This window comes from Melitaea cinxia, chromosome 15 (assembly GCF_905220565.1).
Source record: "Melitaea cinxia chromosome 15, ilMelCinx1.1, whole genome shotgun sequence".
Taxonomy (NCBI): Eukaryota; Metazoa; Arthropoda; class Insecta; order Lepidoptera; family Nymphalidae; genus Melitaea; species Melitaea cinxia.
In genome coordinates this window covers 1,764,406-1,785,939 of record NC_059408.1, presented here as the reverse complement: position 1 = coordinate 1,785,939, position 21,534 = coordinate 1,764,406, and the positions used below count along the sequence as shown (strand labels likewise).

General features: G+C 32.7%; 1 protein-coding gene and 1 long non-coding RNA gene across 2 annotated transcripts; one reads left to right on the top strand and one right to left on the bottom strand.

Annotated features, from left to right (window-relative positions):
* Positions 1 to 5,672: 5,672 nt before the first annotated feature.
* LOC123660402 lies at positions 5,673 to 19,521 on the bottom strand. The gene is made up of 3 exons (XR_006744184.1): positions 19,440 to 19,521; positions 13,266 to 13,271; positions 5,673 to 5,684 (listed from the first exon to the last, which is right to left on the bottom strand). It is a non-coding gene; the product is annotated as an uncharacterized LOC123660402 (long non-coding RNA).
* Positions 19,522 to 19,913: 392 nt separating this feature from the next.
* LOC123660571 lies at positions 19,914 to 21,317 on the top strand. Its single transcript, XM_045595628.1, has one exon. It carries the CDS (start codon positions 19,914 to 19,916, stop codon positions 21,315 to 21,317), a length of 1,404 nt encoding a protein of 467 aa, XP_045451584.1.
* Positions 21,318 to 21,534: the final 217 nt, after the last annotated feature.

The window sequence follows — 21,534 nt, the reverse complement described above, 5'->3', positions numbered from 1 at the left end:
CGCACTACGAAGAAGTGAAGTGAAACTACTAAGTTCTGTGAATTGCACACACCCCCTTTTCTTCTAGAACGCGTAAACAAAGTCACAATTTTTAAATAAATTTCGGTAACATTTCTTTCCTGGAGTTCCAATAAAAATCCCATCCAATTATTTCTTATAATCGAATGACATTCTTGACCGAAAGTTTTTCTTTTATGTTTGTGTATCACTTGTTTTCTTTAAACTTTTGGATTCCCAATTTTTGAAGTGAAAACTTTAGCCGCGTTGGGCACTGTTTGGTAGGGGGAAATCTTATGAGTTCGCGTTACGGACATGCTCATGATGACATGCAAATTTTAATACTAAAAGTTAAAATAACTGCCAAATTTTTTTTGGAAACTGCGACTGTCTCGCCATTTTCAATTGTACTTTTTGTATCTTCTATGGTGTTATAGGTATTTTTTATAGTCTGTTAATATAATTACTTAGCTTTATTAACTTTTTTTTATAAATAACTTGGTCGGCTACTAGCTTACTAGCTTACGGCTCTAAGGTAGGCTAAGGTCAAAAGGTCAAAAGGTAAAAAGCACTGAACTAATTCACGCTTGCCTATTTCTTACTACGTACTCTATGACGTCATCGACGTGCGTTGCGCGTCATTGAAACAACATTATGCGTAGCGGAAGCACTGCACTATTATATTTCTTTTTCGTGTTAATTGATGAACTATGAATTTCCGTATGTGTTAAAATTAAAATATTTTTTATTACCGTTTAACTTGTTTTATGTTTGATTAATTAATTATTAGTTGCTTTATATCCTCGTATAGAGTATTCGTATCCGGATTTTATTTCTATAGAAATACTAGCTGACCTCGCAAACGTTGTTTTGCCATAACACAAAATTTCAAATATTTTTCTCAATTTGATCGCAGCACCAACTGTCGGGACAAACTGAAATTAAAGAGAATAATATTTAATATTTGATGCTGCGATGGTAGCGCAGTCTACCGGATCCAATGTAAAACATTCCAAAATTAACAACTACTTATAAATGAAAAATTAGTTAAATAAACATTTTCCAGTGGACCAAATTGTGAATCTAAAATGAAACTGAAACTAGCAGCTAGCAGCCAAAATTAAATGACACTGAAACTAGAAGCCACGCTTTATATCTCTTAAAAAAGCAACGGATTAAGTTGTAACTGTACAGAAATTAGTGACGTTATATCATCTCACTATGAAAAAGATCTAAAGGATAAATTCCACCCCTTCTATTTTTTATATTTAAAAACCCAAACAGGGAGGTTAATTCGATATAAAAGCAAAAAATCTATGTCTTTAAGCATGAAATAAGGTTAAAATTTAAATCAAAGGTCGTTCAGAATATTAAAAAAATTAGAAAAAAAGGTAAAAAAATAAATAATCCACTTTGATTATTTTTTTAATATTGCAATTTCCCTAAGGAGGCAATTATATTGTATTTGTGAAAGTAATCATATCTCTGCTCGTGGACACTACATTTTGTTGTAACTTCGCAGAAACATTTCTATAACTGTCTAGAAACGATGATAAAAATTTGAAATTTTTATCATCGTTTCTAGACAGACTCAATCCGTTCTATTTTTTTTAATTTTTTTTTTTCTCTACGACAATGCCTATGTACTACTTCTTCAAATGTCTATATCTCTGCTCGTCGACACTACATTTTGTTGTAACTTCGTAGAAACCTTTCTATTACTATCTAAAAACGATGATAAAAATTTCAAAAGGGATACTCAACCCCTTCTATTTTTTTTAATTTTTATTTTTTCTCTAAGACAACGCCTATATACCATTCAAATGTCTATATCTCTGCTCGTGGACACTACATTTTGTTGTAACTAGAGAAAAAAAATAAAAAAAAATAGAAGGGATTGAGTATCCCTTTTGAAATTTTTATCATCGTTTTTAGACAGTAATAGAAAGGTTTCTACGAAGTTACAACAAAATGTAGTGTCCACGAGCAGAGATATAGACATTTGAAGAAGTAGTACATAGGCATTGTCTTAGAGAAAAAAAAAATTAAAAAAAATAGAAAGGGTTGAGTATCCTTTTTGAAATTTTTATCATCGTTTCTAGACAGTAACAGAAAGGTTTCTGCGAAGTTACAACAAAATGTAGTGTCCACGAGCAGAGATATAGACATTTGAAGAAGTAGTAGATAGGCATTGTCTTAGAGAAAAAAAAAATATAAAAAAAAAAATAGAAAGGGTTGAGTATCCCTTTTGAAATTTTCATCATCGTTTTTAGACAGTAATAGAAAGGTTTCTGCGAAGTTACAAGAAAATGTAGTGTCCACGAGCAGAGATATAGACATTTGAAGAAGTAGTAGATAGGCATTGTCTTAGAGAAAAAAAAAATATAAAAAAAAATAGAAAGGGTTGAGTATCCCTTTTGAAATTTTTATCATCGTTTTTAGACAGTAACAGAAAGGTTTCTGCGAAGTTACAAGAAAATGTAGTGTCCACGAGCAGAGATATAGACATTTGAAGAAGTAGTATATAGGCATTGTCTTAGAGAAAAAAAAAATAAAAAAAAATAGAAGGGATTGAGTATCCCTTTTGAAATTTTTATCATCGTTTCTAGACAGTAACAGAAAGGTTTCTGCGAAGTTACAACAAAATGTAGTTTCCACGAGCAGAGATATAGACATTTGAAGAAATGGTACATAGGCGTTGTCTTAGAGAAAAAAAAAATAAAAAAAAAATAGAAGGGGTTGAGTATCCGCTTTGAAAATTGTCTTATCTTTTCTTGATAGTAAAGAAAAGGTTTCTGCAAAGTTACAACAAAATGCAGTGTCTATGAGCCGAGATATGATAACTTTAATAAATTTTATTTAATCGTCAGCTTAGAAAAAATCCCAAATTAAAAAAAAATTAAAGTAAATTTTTTTTTTTTTCTAATCTTTCTTGTTATTATAAATTGTTTTCAAATTTTGACCCTATTTTATGCTTAGTAACATTAATTTTTTAGCTTTTATATCGAATTAACCTCCTTTTTTAGTTTTCAAATTTAAAAAAAAAATAGAAGGGGTGGTATTTACCCTTTGGATTTTTTCCCATAAATAGATGAACAAACGATACTAATTTGTGTAAAGTTACAACTCAATCTGTTGTTTAGAAGCAGAGATATAAAGAGTGGCTGCTAGTTTCAGCGTCATAATCTAAACCATCCTCTCCCCTTGAACTCACACAAAAAAAATTCATCAAAATCGGTCCAGCCGTCTAGGAGGAGTTCAGTGACATACACACGCACACAAGAAATATATATATAAAGATAAACAAATCGTCTAAATATACGCCTTCGCTTAACTTTCTATCATTCATGACATATTGGATAATTCTTTTGTTTCTGTTCGTTATAATTATCGCAAGGTCTGTATAAAAATAAAATAAAAATAATTAACGAAAACAAAATATTGCGCTTACTATTTATTTACTGGGGTAGGACACAGCAGGGATTTCCTGCTCAAAATATGGAGCAGCCCGACTGGGGTAGTACCTCGACCTTACAGAAGACCACAGCTAAATAATATTATTTTCAAGCAGTGTTGTGTTTCTGTTGGTGAGTAAGGTGACCAGAGCTCCTGGGGAAAATTGGTGGGGTCGGCAACGCGCTTGTGATGCTTCTGGTGTTGCAAACGTCTATATAAACTACGGTAATCGCTTACTACTAAGAGAGCCGTGCGCTTGTTTCCGACCTAATTATATTAAAAAAAAAATCTATTAAGTGATATTATATACAGATATTTAATTATTTCTATTTTTAAACTCAACCATTTTATCTATAATAGAAAGATAATGAACGTCAAAAAAGTCATTAAAATCCAGAAATTTTATGCATTTCATAAAATTGAAATAGCTTTTTCGTAAACGATATCGAACGAGTTCCAACAATAAAACGACTCAGTTACATCACTATTCTTAGGTATAACGTGTGTGAATATTGAAAAAGCAACCGTATGTCGGAACAATACGACTCAAATTCCTCTATTATCTTCCATAATCCATAAAAAAACCTTCACGAATGCACTTTTATAGTAGCTTTTTAATTAAAAGGTTCGTGTAAAGAAACTGAAAGGGAATGCTCAGTGACCCGTGACGCTATGAAATTCGTTCGAATTCCGATGAGTACGGGGCATTAAAACACATGTATATATTTATAAAAATCCGATATTTTGACGTTACATTATCGGTCCTTTGGTAGTAGCTTTTCTTTTACCGATAAAAATATTTTTATTTATAAGATTCGATTGTCCTTTTGAAATCTATCAGAATTAAGTTAATTTTATTATGGTTTTTGTTTCTTTATTGAATTTTTGTTGTTGATTTTGGTCAGAAGAATCTTTACTTCGAAAGCGTGATATTTATATTAGCTATAGTTACATACATCAAAGATATCCCTACTTTAATATTACAAATGTGAATGTAAGTTTATTGGTTACGCTTTCACGCGAAATCTACTTAACCGATCATCGTAAAACTTTGTACACTTATTCTTTGAGGTATTGGAAGAAACATAGGATATTTACTTTTTATTTTGAAAAAATGAATGCGAGCGAATCCGTGGTTAAATGCTAGTACTAGTATAAATCTTCTTGAAAGGAGTCGTCTATTAATCTCGTTATGCTTTTTAACATCTTTTTGACCCCCTACCCCTAAACATTCTGATACATATTTCTAGACAGGTATCAAGGTTGTCGATTGTTTTTTTTTTTGCTTTCAATGTAACTCTCCTCCCTCCTTGTGATATTTCATGATGTTTTTTCGAACAACCCCCCCCCCCCCCTCGAGCCTCACGTGACGAAGACCTCAAAGTAGTGTTGTGTTGTAGATTATGATGCTCCTGGTGGGAAAGCGCCCATTAATTACAGTAATCACTTACTATGAAGTAGACCGTACCATTGTTTCCCCTTTTAAGGTATAAAACAAAATACCGATTACCCTGCTCCTATTTTTTGATCGCCTATAAACAGATGTAATATCTGATGTCTAAATTCTTCTATAATTTCAATCTAAGAATAAGATTATTTCTAAGATTGTAAACATAGATTCAAAAGAGTTTTTACGTATATCCAGTCATCATTATCGAATACAAAATACACATTCTCATATAATAATAATGAACATATATTCACACACACACACATACATCGATATACAGACAACTTAAAAACTAGACAAAAAATAAAAATCGCAACATAACAACTCTATTAAAATATAACTATGTAGATAGATATACAAATAATTACATTGGAAACAATGAACATAATACACAACTAAAATAAAACACAATAAATTTAAAAATAATAATAATAGGTAGCTACCAACATAAAAACAACAATAATAATTTTAAAAAAATAAACAAAGTGAATTTAAAAAAAAAAAGCGGCAATATTAAAATTTCATTTGTGCCTGATTTTTTTAAGATAACCTTTCATATTCTAATCTAGGACTCCACCACACTTCTCATTTACATATGTTCATGTTTTTAAAAGTATATATGAGCATAAAATCGCAAGCAGGTTTGTTCACACTTGACATTATGAGACACTCGGCCGTGACCTCGGAAGGTTGCATAAGTCTTCACTGCATTTCATGTTTCTCATTCTGCGACGGAAATTTTATTATTACTTATATTTTTTTATTTTTGCACGTGTTAACACTTCAACATACTTTTATATTTTTGACGTAACATCCGATCATCGAAACAAAAATTTGTATGTCAACTGCGACATGCGATTTGCAGTTCATTCCCTAAGAAAGATTACCGTGAAGTTTAAAAAAATTTTTTTTTCGAGAGTATCACTTTTTATATTTTTGAAGTAAAAATTCTTTACGCACGCTTGACTTGGGGAGTTAGCTGTTGAATGCGTGACGATAGCGTTACGAAAACTGTGATTGGGAGAGGCGAACGGAAGTTGAGAGTGAGATATAAGTTAGTTAAGACAGAAACAGAGAGAGAGAGTTACGTTACGTAAGTTTTACTACAGTCGTGTGGTCTTAACACACTCGTTTTTCTTATAAGACTGGCCTAGTATCACTTGTTAAAGAGTTAACACCTACAAATGAAATGCATTAAAAATACATACCATAAATTTAAACTACCAATAACAAGCTTAACTGAGGTAGGGCACAGCAGGAATTTCCTGCTCTAAATATGGAGCAGCCCGACTGGGGTAGTACCTCGACCTTACAGAAGATTACAGCAAAATAATACTGTTTTCAAGCAGTATCGTGTTCCTGTTGGTGAGTAGGGTGACCAGAGCTCCTGGGGGGGGGGGGGGGGGGGGGTTGGGGATTGGGTCGGCAACGCGCTTGCGATGCCTCTGGTGTTGCAGGCGTCTATAAGCTACGGTAATCGCTTACCATCAGGTGAGCCGTACGCTTGTTTGCCGACCTAGTGACATAAAAAAAAAACAAGCGTAATTTTTGCGCCCCTTTCCAGATTCCCTACTACTTCCTCGCCCCTTCCCCAAAGTTTTCCTACCTCCCTTCTGCCCAAAGTTGCTTGAAAGAAATCACTGTATCAAATATAAGGCCGCCTATTGTAATTGATGCATCTTGACTTTTTGCTTTTTCATATATTATGACAGTATTTATTTGTTGCCAAACAAAACTACCCACTGCTTTGTTTTATACGAAGAAGAAAAATGCAGGGAAGTCATTTTCTTTACGAATTGTTTATTTTTCTACTAATTAACATGTATGTACTGCACTTTGTGCTAAAACAACTTAACAATGTTTTCTTTAATCATGGAAAAGTATTTGAATATTACGATGGTATATTTTAATTAAAACTGGAGCTATTCGCAACAAACGCGCAATCAACAGTATCGCAATAGTATCTGCATTCTGAACTGAACTGTAACACGAAGAGCTTATATATAGACAGGAATATAGAGGAAGCTTAGCTGCTGCGAACGTTTTATTTATTTATTTCATATGGATGGTACACAGGACAGAAAAAGTTATAAAAGAAACAAGAAACATAATCACAAGAAAAACACATAAAATATGGTAATAAAATGAATAAAGCCAGGTTTTGCATGATAACCTGAATGTGACTCTACGTCGGTTCAACGCACTACGAACCGAAACACATGTAAACAATCAAATTTAACCTTTTAATATAACTAGTTTGGCTAGAACGGTCAAAGAACTACATTGATTAGATCTGCATGACAAATTATGCAAATTTTACCAATAAAATACTGGATAAAAATTCTCCTCGTGGCAAAACTGAATTTATGTGGATAAAAATATTGCAAATTACGTTTGAGTTTTGCCGTACGTGTTTTTGTTCATTTTTAGATTGTTAAAAATAACAAACGATTTATTGGGGAAAAAACGAAAATCAGTGAAACATTTAATTGTTATTTGATTTGGTTACTCGTATTCTTTCCCAGTTTTGCTTGTATTCAATTTCAGGTTAGGTTGATTGACATTCTTAGGTTTCTATGAGTCTAAAGCTTGAACTTTTATAGCCCATAAATTTTCTAAGTCGTAAAGCTGAGATTGTTCATTTGATAACATATGTGCCGATACCGGGCAGTCACATTCTCTGCCAGATGAGCACTGTTTAGTTTTCAAGAGTTAAATACAATTACAATTCATATCATATTTCTTTGGAATAAATATTGTAAGAAAAATCACGTGATAGAATAATTTTCTTAACGAAGATTAGAGCTAACGTTGGATCAGCGTAGAAATTCCATCAAATATTGAGGAGGTTTTTGATCAACCCCACTGACTTGATCAAAGTCCCACTGATTTTTGCAGATTCTTAAACTACATTATAAAATAATATTTTAATTTTAATTAAAGATGACATGATGGCTAAACACACGAACATGTTTCTTACCAACGTCGATAATGAAGTACCTGTAATAAAAACAATAATTTCTTATGGTTTGATCTCAAAGCGGTCGACCTTGACTGCACATGACTTGAGATTAATAATATATTTTACTAGCGACTGACCTCGATCATATCCATTATGTATTATCGACGTTATGTAATTACTGTTATTAAAATTTAACAGGTGTACGATATTTCTTATTCTTTCTAGCATTCTTCTGTTACTATGAGAATGAGAATTAAAGTAAATTTTATTTTGTTAATTAGTACAATTGATTTAATCTTTATATATGTATATATAAAATGAATGTATGTCTGTATGTTATTTATAGAATCGTAAACTATGTATTTGATCATGTCATATCTTCAGTAGTGTTGTGCATGAGCCCATAAAGGGTTCTGAGTTGGTAGGACCAAAAAATAAATAAATAAAAAGCATATCAACACGCGCAAAGTACAGCTAGTAATAAATAAAAGCCTACATCTTTAATTCCAGATATATTCAGCCTATTTTTTTTTACATATATAGCATATTTTTTGTTCAATGACTCACATTTCCATCTCTTGTACTAAGAAGAAGTCCGCTTCCTAAAATGACAAATATTTCAAAAAACCTGTCACTTACAAACAGATTGAGCTATTAAAATTTTAAATTTTATGACAACTTGCCCTTCTATTACAAAGCTTTATATGGACACGGTAAACCTATTACAAGTCGTATTGTGTCCTAAAATAGTAACATAATTTAATAATTTGACCTTAAAGTCTCTGTCTTTTATGGTACACGGCAAACGAACATAGGTCACTTGATTATGGCCATGAACATCTGCAATAGTAGTGTGGCCACAATGATTGGCTGTCAGAAGTCATGACACATAGGAATTCTATAGATTAAGACGAGAAATAAAGATTTGATTGGACGTTTTATTTTCTCTCCTTTTTTTTAGGCATCGTACGCAACTTAAGGTTAAAATTTTATATGAAAGTCCCATTCAGAGAAATATAATTAATAAATTAATTTAGAATTAATTAACTTGGATTCCTTAAATATCTAATAACCTGGATTTGGAAGCTAAAACTGTTAATGAGTTCACGTATATTTATTATCGAAATTCAAAAAAGGAACGATAAAAAACATAAAAGTCACATTTACTGATATATTGTGGCACAGAAATATATGGAATGCCTGTCACACTTATATTTACGTGACCTTTGAGCTAAAATACCAAACTAAGGACTGTTAGTAGAACAATCACTCAAATTTTGACATATAATACCTATAGCAAATATACTGTTCCAAAATATCCTATTAATTTCCAACTGATCATTGAAGAGAATATCTTTACATAAAGAATATTTGTTTCATATAAATAGTATATGCACGATATGTAATATATTTTTATGTTTTTATATTATATTTTTATTTATAGCATTTTGTTTTGTTTTAGTACACCTACCAAATTCTTATGTTTCAGCTTCCATTCAAAGGTTGCTTGTAAGAAATTTCTTTGCGATAAGGTAGCCTTTTATAATTTTTCCTTTTTTTGTAATTTATTTTAGTTATGTTATTGGTATACAATAAAGAATACCTTATTATGATAATTCTTGTATCATTAGATCTTTAGTCTAACCTATTTATTTGCGGAATGTGTTTTAGTATATAAAGATTTATAATTTATTTGTGTTAGCTTCAGTACAAATCAGCGTATCCCCGATTGAGATTCAGATTCCGGCTTAGATTCAGATGTCCCCAGTTTAGATTTAAATGTCCCCAAATCAGATGCGCATGTACCCGGATCAAATTTAGATGTCCCTGATCCAAATCCACTTAGTTTTGCATTGTTAATATGTATAGACAGATGTTGGAAAATTAGGCTAAGTTAATTATTTAAATTTCAAACATTTAAGTCAGACTTAAGGTCATTCATGTCTTCACATATGGTATTTAGCATAACAACGCTACTTCGAACTAGGCCGGTTCGACGGTTACTGAAGTTATTGTTTACGATTCCTAGTGCAAACAGTACGAGGTTATACTTGACCCAGTCTCAATGAGCACGAGGATTGATGTTAATACAATACATTGCGTAATAGCTCGGAGATGAGTTGATTTAACGACAAACGATAAAATTCCTTGAAATATATTTATATGAGCTGTCATTTTATTCGTCTAACTGTCATAAATGGACAATAATATTTGTTTGTTTGGCATATTTTGGTTAAAGTGTTTGGTTTATTGATGTTTTCCGTACAATACAATACAAATACAATAATACTTTATTGTACACCATAAATAAAAACAGAAAGACTAATGACAAAATAAACAAATTGGCAAAAGGTGGCCTTATCGTTAAAAGAACGATCTCTTCCAGACAATATTCACATACATACATAAATACATATATTCGTATGTATAAATAAATCTACCACCACCACCACCACTTCAACTTATCGCAGTCCACTGCTGGACATAGGCCTCAACACAAAAGGCACAAGTGCGCGCCAAAAATGACGTGAACTCATGTGTGTTGACCACGCTGGGCAGGCGGGTTGGTGCCCGGTTGGTGGCTTAGTCGCACCGAAGACGCTGCTGCCCGTCTTCGGCCTGTGTCTTTCTAAGTCAGTAGTTAGATGGTTATCCCGCCATCGGTCGGCGCTTTCTTATCCTTCTGACGTAACTAAAATACTGACTATATATACTTTGTATTTGTAATTATGTGCTTATGATACCATAACTCGGTTTTTTTCACATAAGTTAAAATATTTTTTTTATTGTTTTTTATACGACTAGGTCGGCAAACAAGCGTAGAGCTCACCTGATGGTAAGAGATTACCGTAGCCTATAGACGCCTGCAATACTAAAGCATCGTGAGCGCGAAAACTAAATTTATTAATACTACAAATAAGTTATGATAGAAAGCTAAAAACGAGTTTTACATAATGTTACTCATATTCTAGGAAACATTTAATTTCTGAAAAGTACGAAAATTGTGGTAATATTTTAATCTCTGCTCGTATTTGTACTAGTTTCAATTCGTTTCTCTAATTAAATGAACAAATAACATCGTATAATTATGTTATCCAACCCTAGTTCAAAATACGTGTAAACATAACAACACAAATAAACAACAACAACCTACATATATACATATGTAAATGTATATTGAAGTATTTTTAACGTGTGTTTTGTTTTCGCTACATTTCACATCCAAGTAATTAAGAATGACAACAAAGGTTCGGTTTTATGTGTGTACACATTTCTCTTTGCGAAAAAAGTAACAACCTCAAAAAATCAACGTTGGCGACTTCTTGTTCGTCAATTTGACAGATTTTGTCTCTAATTGTACGCAAAACAAAAATAGCCCTAATTTATAAAATATTAGATTCGCTTGTAGAGAATAAATTTTAAGGTAAAAATATTAGAGCGTTTTCGGAAAATATACTTTTTAAAGTGTTTCTGTTATAACTGTCAAATGCTTTAAGAGTTTCTTTGATAATTTTTATTCATGTAAAATAATACGTTTACACTTGTTACAATAAAAATATATAGTTTATCTTTGTTGTTTCCAAATAAAACAATTATAGACTTAAAAATCATTTTTAAACAAATATTTCTTAAAAATAAAAACCTATAACGTCTATATATCACAAAAGCACAAAGAAGTCGTTATACGATTTATCGATAAAAACCGGTAAATGAAAGCCGTAAATCTTCGCTCTGTCATTTCAAATGTCTTCATTGTTTTCCCCATGGCCCTGATTACCGAGTTCCTATTGTGAATCCTTTCTATCGCTAGATCGTTCTGGAATCTTTTTTTTTATTACAACGACGGCCATCTTGTTCTGTTTACCGCCATCGATTTCAATTGTCTATTCCGATCGGAATTTCAAATTTCGAACGAGTTTAAACTTAATCTGTTTTAAAACTGCGTTTGCTTTTCGCCTTTCTTTTTTAGTTTTTTAAATTTATTCTGTTTGGAAGGTTAAATAGTTTAGTGCAGAAATTATTTGAACATACAATTAATTATATATTTCAAATGCAAATAATATAAACCAATACTAAGAATAATATAAGAAGTATATAATCAACCTTAATAATTCCTGTTATGAAGATATAGCAAATTTGTCTATACTGGAAACGGTAATTTTATTATGATATTTTGACATTTTATCATATGTTTATTATATAATTTTATTATTGATTTAAATTCGACATTCACAAAGAAATTTAAAGACCTCTTTTCAAGACAGAAATTCCTGTCAATGTCTATGTTTAAACAGAAAATAAACTTGTATTATATTGAAAAGGTAAACTCAGTAATGTCAATGTAGAAATACTAATATTTTACATTGTCAGAACTAAAATGTATTAAAAAGCCTTAAACTGTTGGCGCGGAGCCAGCAGCGTTTGTCTTATTTTTAAAAATATATGTTTCGACTCAATTGTTTCGGTATAAAATTTGCCGTTCTCTCGGAAGCCTTTGTCTAAAATGACGGTTTCAGATGAAATACTTGTACATCTGTAACAATTATATTATATCTCGTTATTTAACACAGTAATAATATTTATTTTTAGTAGAAAGTTAAACAAAAATCTTATTTAAAATGCATACAGAATTTTAAAACAATATACGAAGGAATACACCCGAAAATTTTTAATTAGGCCATCGTCGGAAAATGTCATGAAATACCGAATCGGAAAGTCTCATTAATTTTGATCGTACCTGCATTAATTTAATTTCTTTCAGTTTTTTTAATTCAATACACAACTGAAAATTTAATGATGTGGCAGTAAAACAATGGAATTTCAGTAATTAAAAGACATTTCAATAATTTATTGGTATCTTAATTACTGTCTGCAACTGTCTGATTTTACAATATTATACATATTTACATACAATAACTTAAGAGCTTAATATTTACAAATAGTTCCGGTATAAATCATGTCCGCGTGGAATTGTGCCAAGACTGCTGGCAACATTTCCCCGTTGAATCACTATGCCGATTATCTGAAAAAAAAATAAAGCTTCCTTGTCACCAGTGGAGGCAATAAGACAAGAAGTTAAATTTTTTTAAAAATTTTAGTACTGCCAAGGTTCAAATGCTTCGACTACAAAGGACACAAAGGTGTATTTTGGAATTAGTGACAATTATTTGTACCGTTTAGTCGTTCAGCTTTCTTCGCCCCTTTCCCCTTTCTTTGCCAACATTGACACCTTTTGAAATTGGGACACCGGAGTCCCAACAAATAGCAGTCACTTTACTTGTATAAGTACATACATCAACAGTTTGTATAAATTTAATGCTAATAATAATTCTAATCCACCCAAGTCTTAGTATCAGTCTTATCTTAGGATAGATTGAAGTTACAAACTGTTATCCGCACGCGACCCTCATCAAAAAGGTTTAGATTGACCTCAAATTCAATTACCGGCGATGAGGATCGGCCTCTCCAAATAATTCAATTGTATTTTTTTTGACTTAACTTTGTAACTTAGTTTTAAAGTTATAATTGATATCAGCTGTTACTTTTATATCTAGCATAAATTATCTTTATTATTATACTACCTGCCCGGACAGACTTAGTTCTGTCAAAAGTGTTAGCATTTAAATTTTGTAATTCTAACAATTATGAAAATATTAGATTTTGTATTGATATTATTCTTATTGTTTATTTGTTTGATACGAGAAGACAAAGACAGACAAAGATCCATCTTTATTATCTGTTTGTAGGGTAGTTGCCAAATAAATACTGTTATAATTCAAATTTATGCTTCCAATAATTTTAAAAGATTTTATTGATTGTAATTTCATTAGATCGTTGGTGGATGGTATATTGGATGTGGATAGGATCGTTGTCCTATAAATATGATAATTTGTAAGTGAAGAAGTAGTTATGTTTAATTATTGTGCGGCTAACGGTGCTGCTCGATAAGTGGCGTATAGGTGATTAGTGTGATAACGTATGCAATATAATTAAAAGTGGGTATTGTGAATGAATTATATAATTATTTTATCTTGCCCCTAATTACCACCAGGAGCTCTGGTAACTTCACTAACCAACAGGAATACAATACTGCTTGAAAGCAGTATTATTTAGCTGTGATCTGTAAGGTCGAGGACTGCCCCAGTCGGGCTGCTCCATATTTTGAGCAGGAAATTTCCTGCTGTGTCCTACCACTTTAATAGTAGAGCAAACATAGTTTAACAATTTATGCACTATATGCAAACATTTCGTTTATATTTATCTGAAACACAAACTCTTTATGACTTCTGAACTAAATAAAATTTAATTTCACCTCTTTGGAACAGCTAAACGGCGGAAAATGCCCGGACCTTACATGATAAATGATGATGGTTTTTGGTTATTTCCATTGCAAAATAGCGCTAATATATCTTCACTTTCAATGTACCGTCGTCCCTTTCAAGCACAAATTGTGTCTGTAATTGCACTCCCAGTTTTCATCTAAAACTGATTTAGTTACACATGACGGCGCTCGTGCCATTTTGTGATTTAGAACGAGTAAAATATCGAACAAAAGACAAAAGCATTCAAATTCTTCAACGTCTCTTTTATTTTTAATCTTTTAGATTATTTTACAAATCTATTCAACTATTCAAATAAATAAAATTGAAGTGTCTATTTGTAATATTAAAATAATCGCTTCTTACTAATGCACATAGATGTATACACGCTACATATACCAAAATAACATTTTTTTGTTTGTCTGCTGTCTGTTTGTTCCTGCTAATCTTTGAACAACGAGGACCATTTAAAAGAAATAACCTAACAATACCAAGAAACGTGGCTGGTTTTTCTTTAGCCAAACTCGATTCCCTCTATAGCAGTAAACGATTTATTGAGACCACTTTTACAAATCCACTCAACGAACTTCTCAAGAGAAAAGATTTGTTACTTTGTTTGCCAATAAAATCTGTAAGTAACAACCGATTTTAACAATTCTTTTATCATTATAAGACAACATTGTTTAGAAGTAATAAAGGCTAAATCTTTTTGTATAAAACTAGATAGAAACTTACTCAATCACAGGGATACAACACAACTTGACAGCAGTGCTATTTGGGTGTGATCTTCTGTGATGTTAAGGTAGTCCCTCGGTTTGGCTACTCTTTATTTTGAACAAGATATATTTTTATAAATAATAATAATAATAATACCTTTATTGTACATAACAACAATAAACACAATAACATATTACAAATAAAAATACAAAGGCGGTCTTATCGGTAAAAAAGTGATATAATTTCCAAGATATATTTTCCTTTCTTAATGAATTATAAATAATACCGGTTCTTGCATATTTAGACATTATCAAAATGTTTTCATTTGAGTAAACCGCATAATTACAATAGATTCAAGTAATTTGTAGATTTCGTTTCTCCTTTCAATCGTTCTAACTTGCTTCTTTATATTAAATAAATAAATAAAATAAAAAATATTCTTTTTAACTTTTATTCAGATATTTAAAAGAAATTATTTACAGATACAGAAAATAAAAAGTAATATTAAATTTAAATTAATTTAATTATATCTTAACGTTGGAACAAGCTTTCCCGAAGTCCTAAAAATCATTTAATAATATTATGTATATACCCTCAAACTACCCTTAAACAGTAGGCTCAGTAACCCAAAAAATGATATGCTCTATCTGATATGTTAACTTAATGTAGTTTTATTTATAAGGAAGAATATTTTCGACCATATATCATGTAAAACGAATTTCATCTAAATAAAAGTTCCACCAATATGAGGGTTCACCAGTATGAGGGTCGATAGTGTAACTTAAACGTGTTCGTTCGCTCAAATGTAAATAAACTATGGTTCGAATAAGATACCCAAAACATTATCCATGGGATGTGTGAACCCCGATTCTCGGTTCGATGGCGGTTCAATCGAAAAAATAGTAAAGTAGAGAATATTTTATGCAGAAAAATATTAGCTCCATATTTTATATTATAAGCTCCATGTTTGATATCATAAGCTTAGATAAAGAAGAAGTTTTAATGTTTTTAAATATAATTTCAATAACTATAAAAAAATGAGGAGATTCTCAATTCGACCATACTTTTTCATTAGTAACCTCATGACCATCATACTGGTTGTATAGATTTTAATCATTCTTTTTTCACCGTTAGCTGGTACTTGTTATGCGGTCGTAATTTCGATTGACGATAATGATTTGATTTGACAAGTTGGTACATTTTGAGTTTTTCTAATATTGTGTATTGGTTGTACTATACCTGTCGAATTTAATTGTTTACGATCAAATAAAAATATTACTTTTACAAAAAAAAAAAACGAAATGAAAACTACAAAATCCTTTATGCTTTGAGGTGACAACTGATGCAGAAAGTTACTAGCTCGGAATTGAAGCTTATTAAGTACATACCAGCTCTCTCTTAGCTTCTCACAATTTCGATAAATGTGTCCCTTCTCGACTTTATTATGACATCGTCTTCTGATGATCTCCTTAAGCGCGGCCAATTTGAAGCAGATGCTTCTTCATATTACTTTCGTTTTTCTCTTATCATCAGTTCATCCTCCGTAAGCTAAATTGAAAATTCTTTTGCGACGTGAACGGTGATAAAATACCGAATATAATTGAAGATGCCAGCTGGATTGATCAGCTTTTGTTTGAATACATAATCATTGGTGAAACGAAAATGCGTCACAATAAACAAAGATACACATAAATGTATAGGCGAGAATGAGATACAATACGTTGCTGCTCAAAACGCGTCAGCGACGCATTTCAGATGGCCCTTACGACCTTTTTCACGAGACCGTGGTCATCGAAAGAATAAATCGCATTCACCTACCTTCTTACGACTTTTCAGAAATTTCACTTCTGCCGTATGTGAATTGCACACACTTCTTTCTTTTGGCGATCTTGTATTAGGTCACATGGGTTCTTGGATAACTGAAGCGTTGACGGCATATTAACCCTTTTTTATACACACTTCCCTGAACTAACACGCTGATGTTTATTTTATTATAAAGAGCTACGAATTGTAGCTCTTTTGAAAGCATCTAAAACATTTCCTTTTGAAGAGAGAACATGTGCAATTTTTATTTCAAGTATTTCCACCATCGTTGTATTGAATATGAAATTCATACCGTATTTAAATGTTCACCGACTGCATTGAGTTCAGCCTTTTTAGATGTTACATTCGTAAAAGTAATAAAAGAATTATTTTAAATATATTCTCGTTTTTATTTTTACTATGTTTTACTTTACTTTTCTCATATATAATATAAAAGCGAAATATTATTCGTTTTTCCTTTTAATATGACTAAAAAATGTTTATGCTATACTATATTATTATATAGGAATTATTGCTACAACAGTCCACTTAATTTAAATTGTTACAGAGTACTAAGTCTTCACAACTGCGTATAAGTTTAGTCGTTTAGGTATGCTCTGGAGGGATCCTGTTGCCTGCAGATCCGGGACTCTCCAATTAAAGCGGCTGAAGGCTCCCGCAGGATTTTTGGTCGGTATTGTACCCCCAAGTGCTGAAGCCGACGTACTGTCTAGGAATGCCTACCCAGGCATCCCGGATATCACCCGTAAATGGGTTTCCCTGCGATACAAAAAAAAAAAGTCGTTTAGGTATGAACGTCAGTAAGACTTTAAAACTTTTATTTAATGAAAATGTATATATAAGGTTTATATTGACACTTATTTTAAAGCAGCATCCTAGATAATAAAACGAGCGTGCTTCAGACCACACGACTGAAGTCAAACTTCTTCACAATAGGCCTGCACTGTCTTAGATATACGAAACGTAACTGGCTATGAAAGAAAGAGAGAAAGAAAATGTGCACTCGTGCCTCTCGCCCTTGCTACGTTCGCCTCGCCCGATCACACTTTTTGTAACACTCTCGTCACGCGTTCACCAGCTTACTCCCCAAGCGTGCGTAAAGAAGTATTACTGCAAAAAATATGCAAACTTATTTTTAGATTTTTACAGTTTTAAATCAGAGCTGTTCAAATCGTTTTAAAACAACATTCATTATACAAAAATATTAACTTAATTATGATAAGAATGTAATGTTAACACTATTTTTAACCGACTTCAAAAAAGGTGGAGGTTACTCAATTCGACCGTAATTTTTTTTTTTTTTAATGTATGTTCGGGGAGAATTTCGTCTTTTATGAACCGATTTTGATATTTGTTTTTTTGTTCGAAAGGAGACATCCCAATGGTGGTACCATGATAAAGAAACTAGGATCTGATGATGGGATCCCAGAGAAATCGAGGGGAACCCTTAAAAATCGTAGTGACAAATAGTGCGTTTATTAATTTTTTTCGTCTACTTACGTCGTATTTGTTGTCGATGTAATCGAAGTCAGCTTTTTTGTTAGATGGCCCATTTATCGAGGAAGACTATAGGCTATTTTTTTTTCAAAATAAAACGTGTAAAACCGCGTTGCACAGCTAGTTACATGTATGATATCAATATCAAATACCGTAGAAGCACAAATATCACTTAAAACTCGAAGACGTTTGACTGTTAATAATCAAATTAAAAACAACCGACGGATTCTCCTGAGCCCCTTGTAATCCAATCAAATATATAAACAAACACATAATCTCCACGAAGGCTGTCCAAAATAAACTAAAATACCAATCTTCACCGAACAATAACCGTCAACAATCATGGAAGTATGAATTCCTAGCCATAACGTTTCCATAAAACCAGAAACAATAGAGCGATCCAGTCCAACCCAAATCTAATTTAGAATCATTTATTCAAATCGTACTCATAAAACTTTACGAGCTGAATTCTATTTGTTTCTCGAATACTCTATTTTTGGTAGCTCCTTTCCGAAAACTGAATGTGGCGATACATGTTGTATGAATCTTTTAGAACCAAGAATTTTTTGAAAAGATCTTTCAATTACTTTACAAAATAAAATGGTTTTCATTTCAAGATTATTTATTGAAATTGAAACGTCGTCTTGACTTGTGTGATTCTTTTTCAATAAAAGCGTGGTATTGATGCAGTGGAAATAGTTAAGCTTGAGACTAAATCGAGCGTGAATTTTCCGATAGTGGAATACAATATCTCCTATTCGCATTCGAGGTGTATGAAAAAATCGACGACATTTTTGTTAGTAAAATACTCAAGAAACGTGAAGATACTCAAGAAACGTGTATTTGTAATATTGTGAATGTAATGTTTTTAAATTGAGAATTTCTTTCCAACTTTAATGAACATGTGTTATTTTAGTACTTACAGATAGCGATGTAGTAAGAAGTAACTTAGGCTACTTTTATTTTAGAAATTTATTTATTTTATAACTCTGCGAACTGAACAATATTTTTTTTTTGTTAAAATCTACGCGGACAAAGTCGCGGGCACAGCTAGTCTGAAATAAAAAAACAGCTCAGTAGTAGCGTAGTTTGTTAAGTAGTTACGTCTAGTTGGCATGATAACAAGAATGCTATTCTACTATCGACATATATTTTGTTTTGTTCAAATCAGTATAAAAATTTGACGGCGCATTCGAAATGTCATATGTTTTATTACGCCGGAACTAGATTGACAAGCTGCAGTGCTGTCGTCTGGCGGAGCGTCGTAGCGTTGGTTAGCGCGGCCATGTTGGCAGCTTTACTTTTGTTACCGCATCGCAAGCGCACCACGTACCGAGTCGACGAATCGCTTTCGTTCCGCGTAATCTTTTGATATCTATTGTTAATTATTACTGATTGTTATAGTGAAAGTGATAATTTAAATTATAGTGAACTGATTTTAAATTAAACCATAACTCTAATTATTTTGTGTATTAAAGTGATTAAAGATCGAACTTGAACTTTGTTCTCTGTATATACGCCCACGTTAACATCTGATCCTGATAATGGCGACCCCTCGCCTTTATCAGAAGTGGGATGTAACGCGGAGCAACAAAAGGAAGAAAGACAACAGTTACCGGAAGAAAGTAATGCAGTTAAGTTACTAAACAGTATGCAAGCGCTTTTCACACAAGCATATGAGTTGTCGAAGATGAAAACTGCCAGTAGTAATTCAAACCCTAGTACAATTCAGCTCATTCCATTCAACCCCGATGACCCCGAGGCTGATATTGAAGGTTGGTGCCGAGTCACAGAAATAATTGTTCATAAGAAGTGCCTTGAGGGTGTTGATTTGCTTGTGGCTCTTACTGGTGCATTAAAAGGCCGTGCAGCAACATGTATCACTAAATTTAACTTGAATGAATTGTCATGGGATGTTATAAAACAGACCTTAAGGGCTAAATTCTCTAAGCCGAAGCTGTTACAAGACTACTTCGATGAGATATTACGTTTTCAAATTAGCTCAAAGGAAACTGCTTCAGAAGGTGCCTTAAGACTGTGGAACATGATCGAAAGTATTCCAAAAACCGAGATGCAGGAAGAAGTTATAACTGGTTTCGTGATTTCTGTGTTAAGTCAAAAGGACAGCTTGATACGCCGAGAGTTAAATGCTCATGCTATCACCACACGTGCTCAGCTATTTAGAATCCTCGGTGGAGTATCGCTGAAACGACGCATTGAAGGCCCTGATGTTCAAGAATCAGATCCTAAGCGAGCCCGGTGGAGCGAAAATACCAGATTTCCCGGCAAATGTCATTGGTGTGGATTACCTGGTCATCGAGTAGCAGACTGTAAAAAAAAAAGAGAAGACTGTGGATCCAGCAGATCTGCGCAGCAAAATGCTACAAGTTCCGCGCACGTACTAGAGAGGAGACAAACTACGTGCTACGCTTGTGGCAAAGCTGGTCACCTCGCGACAACCTGTCCTGACAGGAAGAGCGGTGCAGTTTCAAGAAAAAAGGTCAATATCTGCGAGCAACGACTGTCGAGGGGCATTTTGAGGACGTCATCTGGTGAGCAAGTTTCTTTTCTTTTTGATAGTGGCTCATCTTGCTCTCTTTTAAAAGAAAGCTTAAGTAATAAGTTTCCGGGTACTGTACGCAATGATCTCGTTTATCTTTCTGGTATTGGGGGTGATGAAATTAAGTGCACGTCACAAATTTTAAGCGTTGTAAATTTTGATAATATCTCGGAATCGGTGAATTTCCATGTAGTGCCTGATCGTTATATTTTAGAACCCGTGATTATAGGTAGGGACATTTTAGAAAGAGGTGTTAGTGTAAAGATTGATGGCGATAAGTTAACTTTTTATTTTAAGAAGGAAAACAATTTATGTGAATCAGGTATGGTGAAACCAGATTTTACCCAGATCGATACTGATCTTATAGGGACTGATAGAAAATCTCTTATAGAACTGCTTAGTAGATATGTCGATTGCTTCATTGAGGGTATTCCAACTAGACGCGTGAAAACTGGTGAATTAGAAATTACTTTAATAGACCCACACAAAACGGTGCAGAGACGTCCTTATAAGTTGGCTCCAGTAGAAAAGTAAGTTGTAAGAGAAAAGGTTGAGGAACTTCTTAATGCAGGCGTTATTCGCGAAAGTTCGTCGCCTTTTGCGAGCCCCATTCACCTAGTCAAGAAAAAAGATAATTCTGACAGAATGGTCGTTGATTATCGTGAACTAAATTCAAACACACGCCCCGAACATTACCCTTTACCTCGCATAGAGGAGCAGATAGACCAACTTTGCGGTGCACATTATTTCT

What these genes read in the sequence shown, in the direction of transcription:
- LOC123660571 (XM_045595628.1), top strand. Translation starts at nt 19,914, where the DNA reads ATGAAAACTGCCAGTAGTAATTCAAACCCTAGTACAATTCAGCTCATT.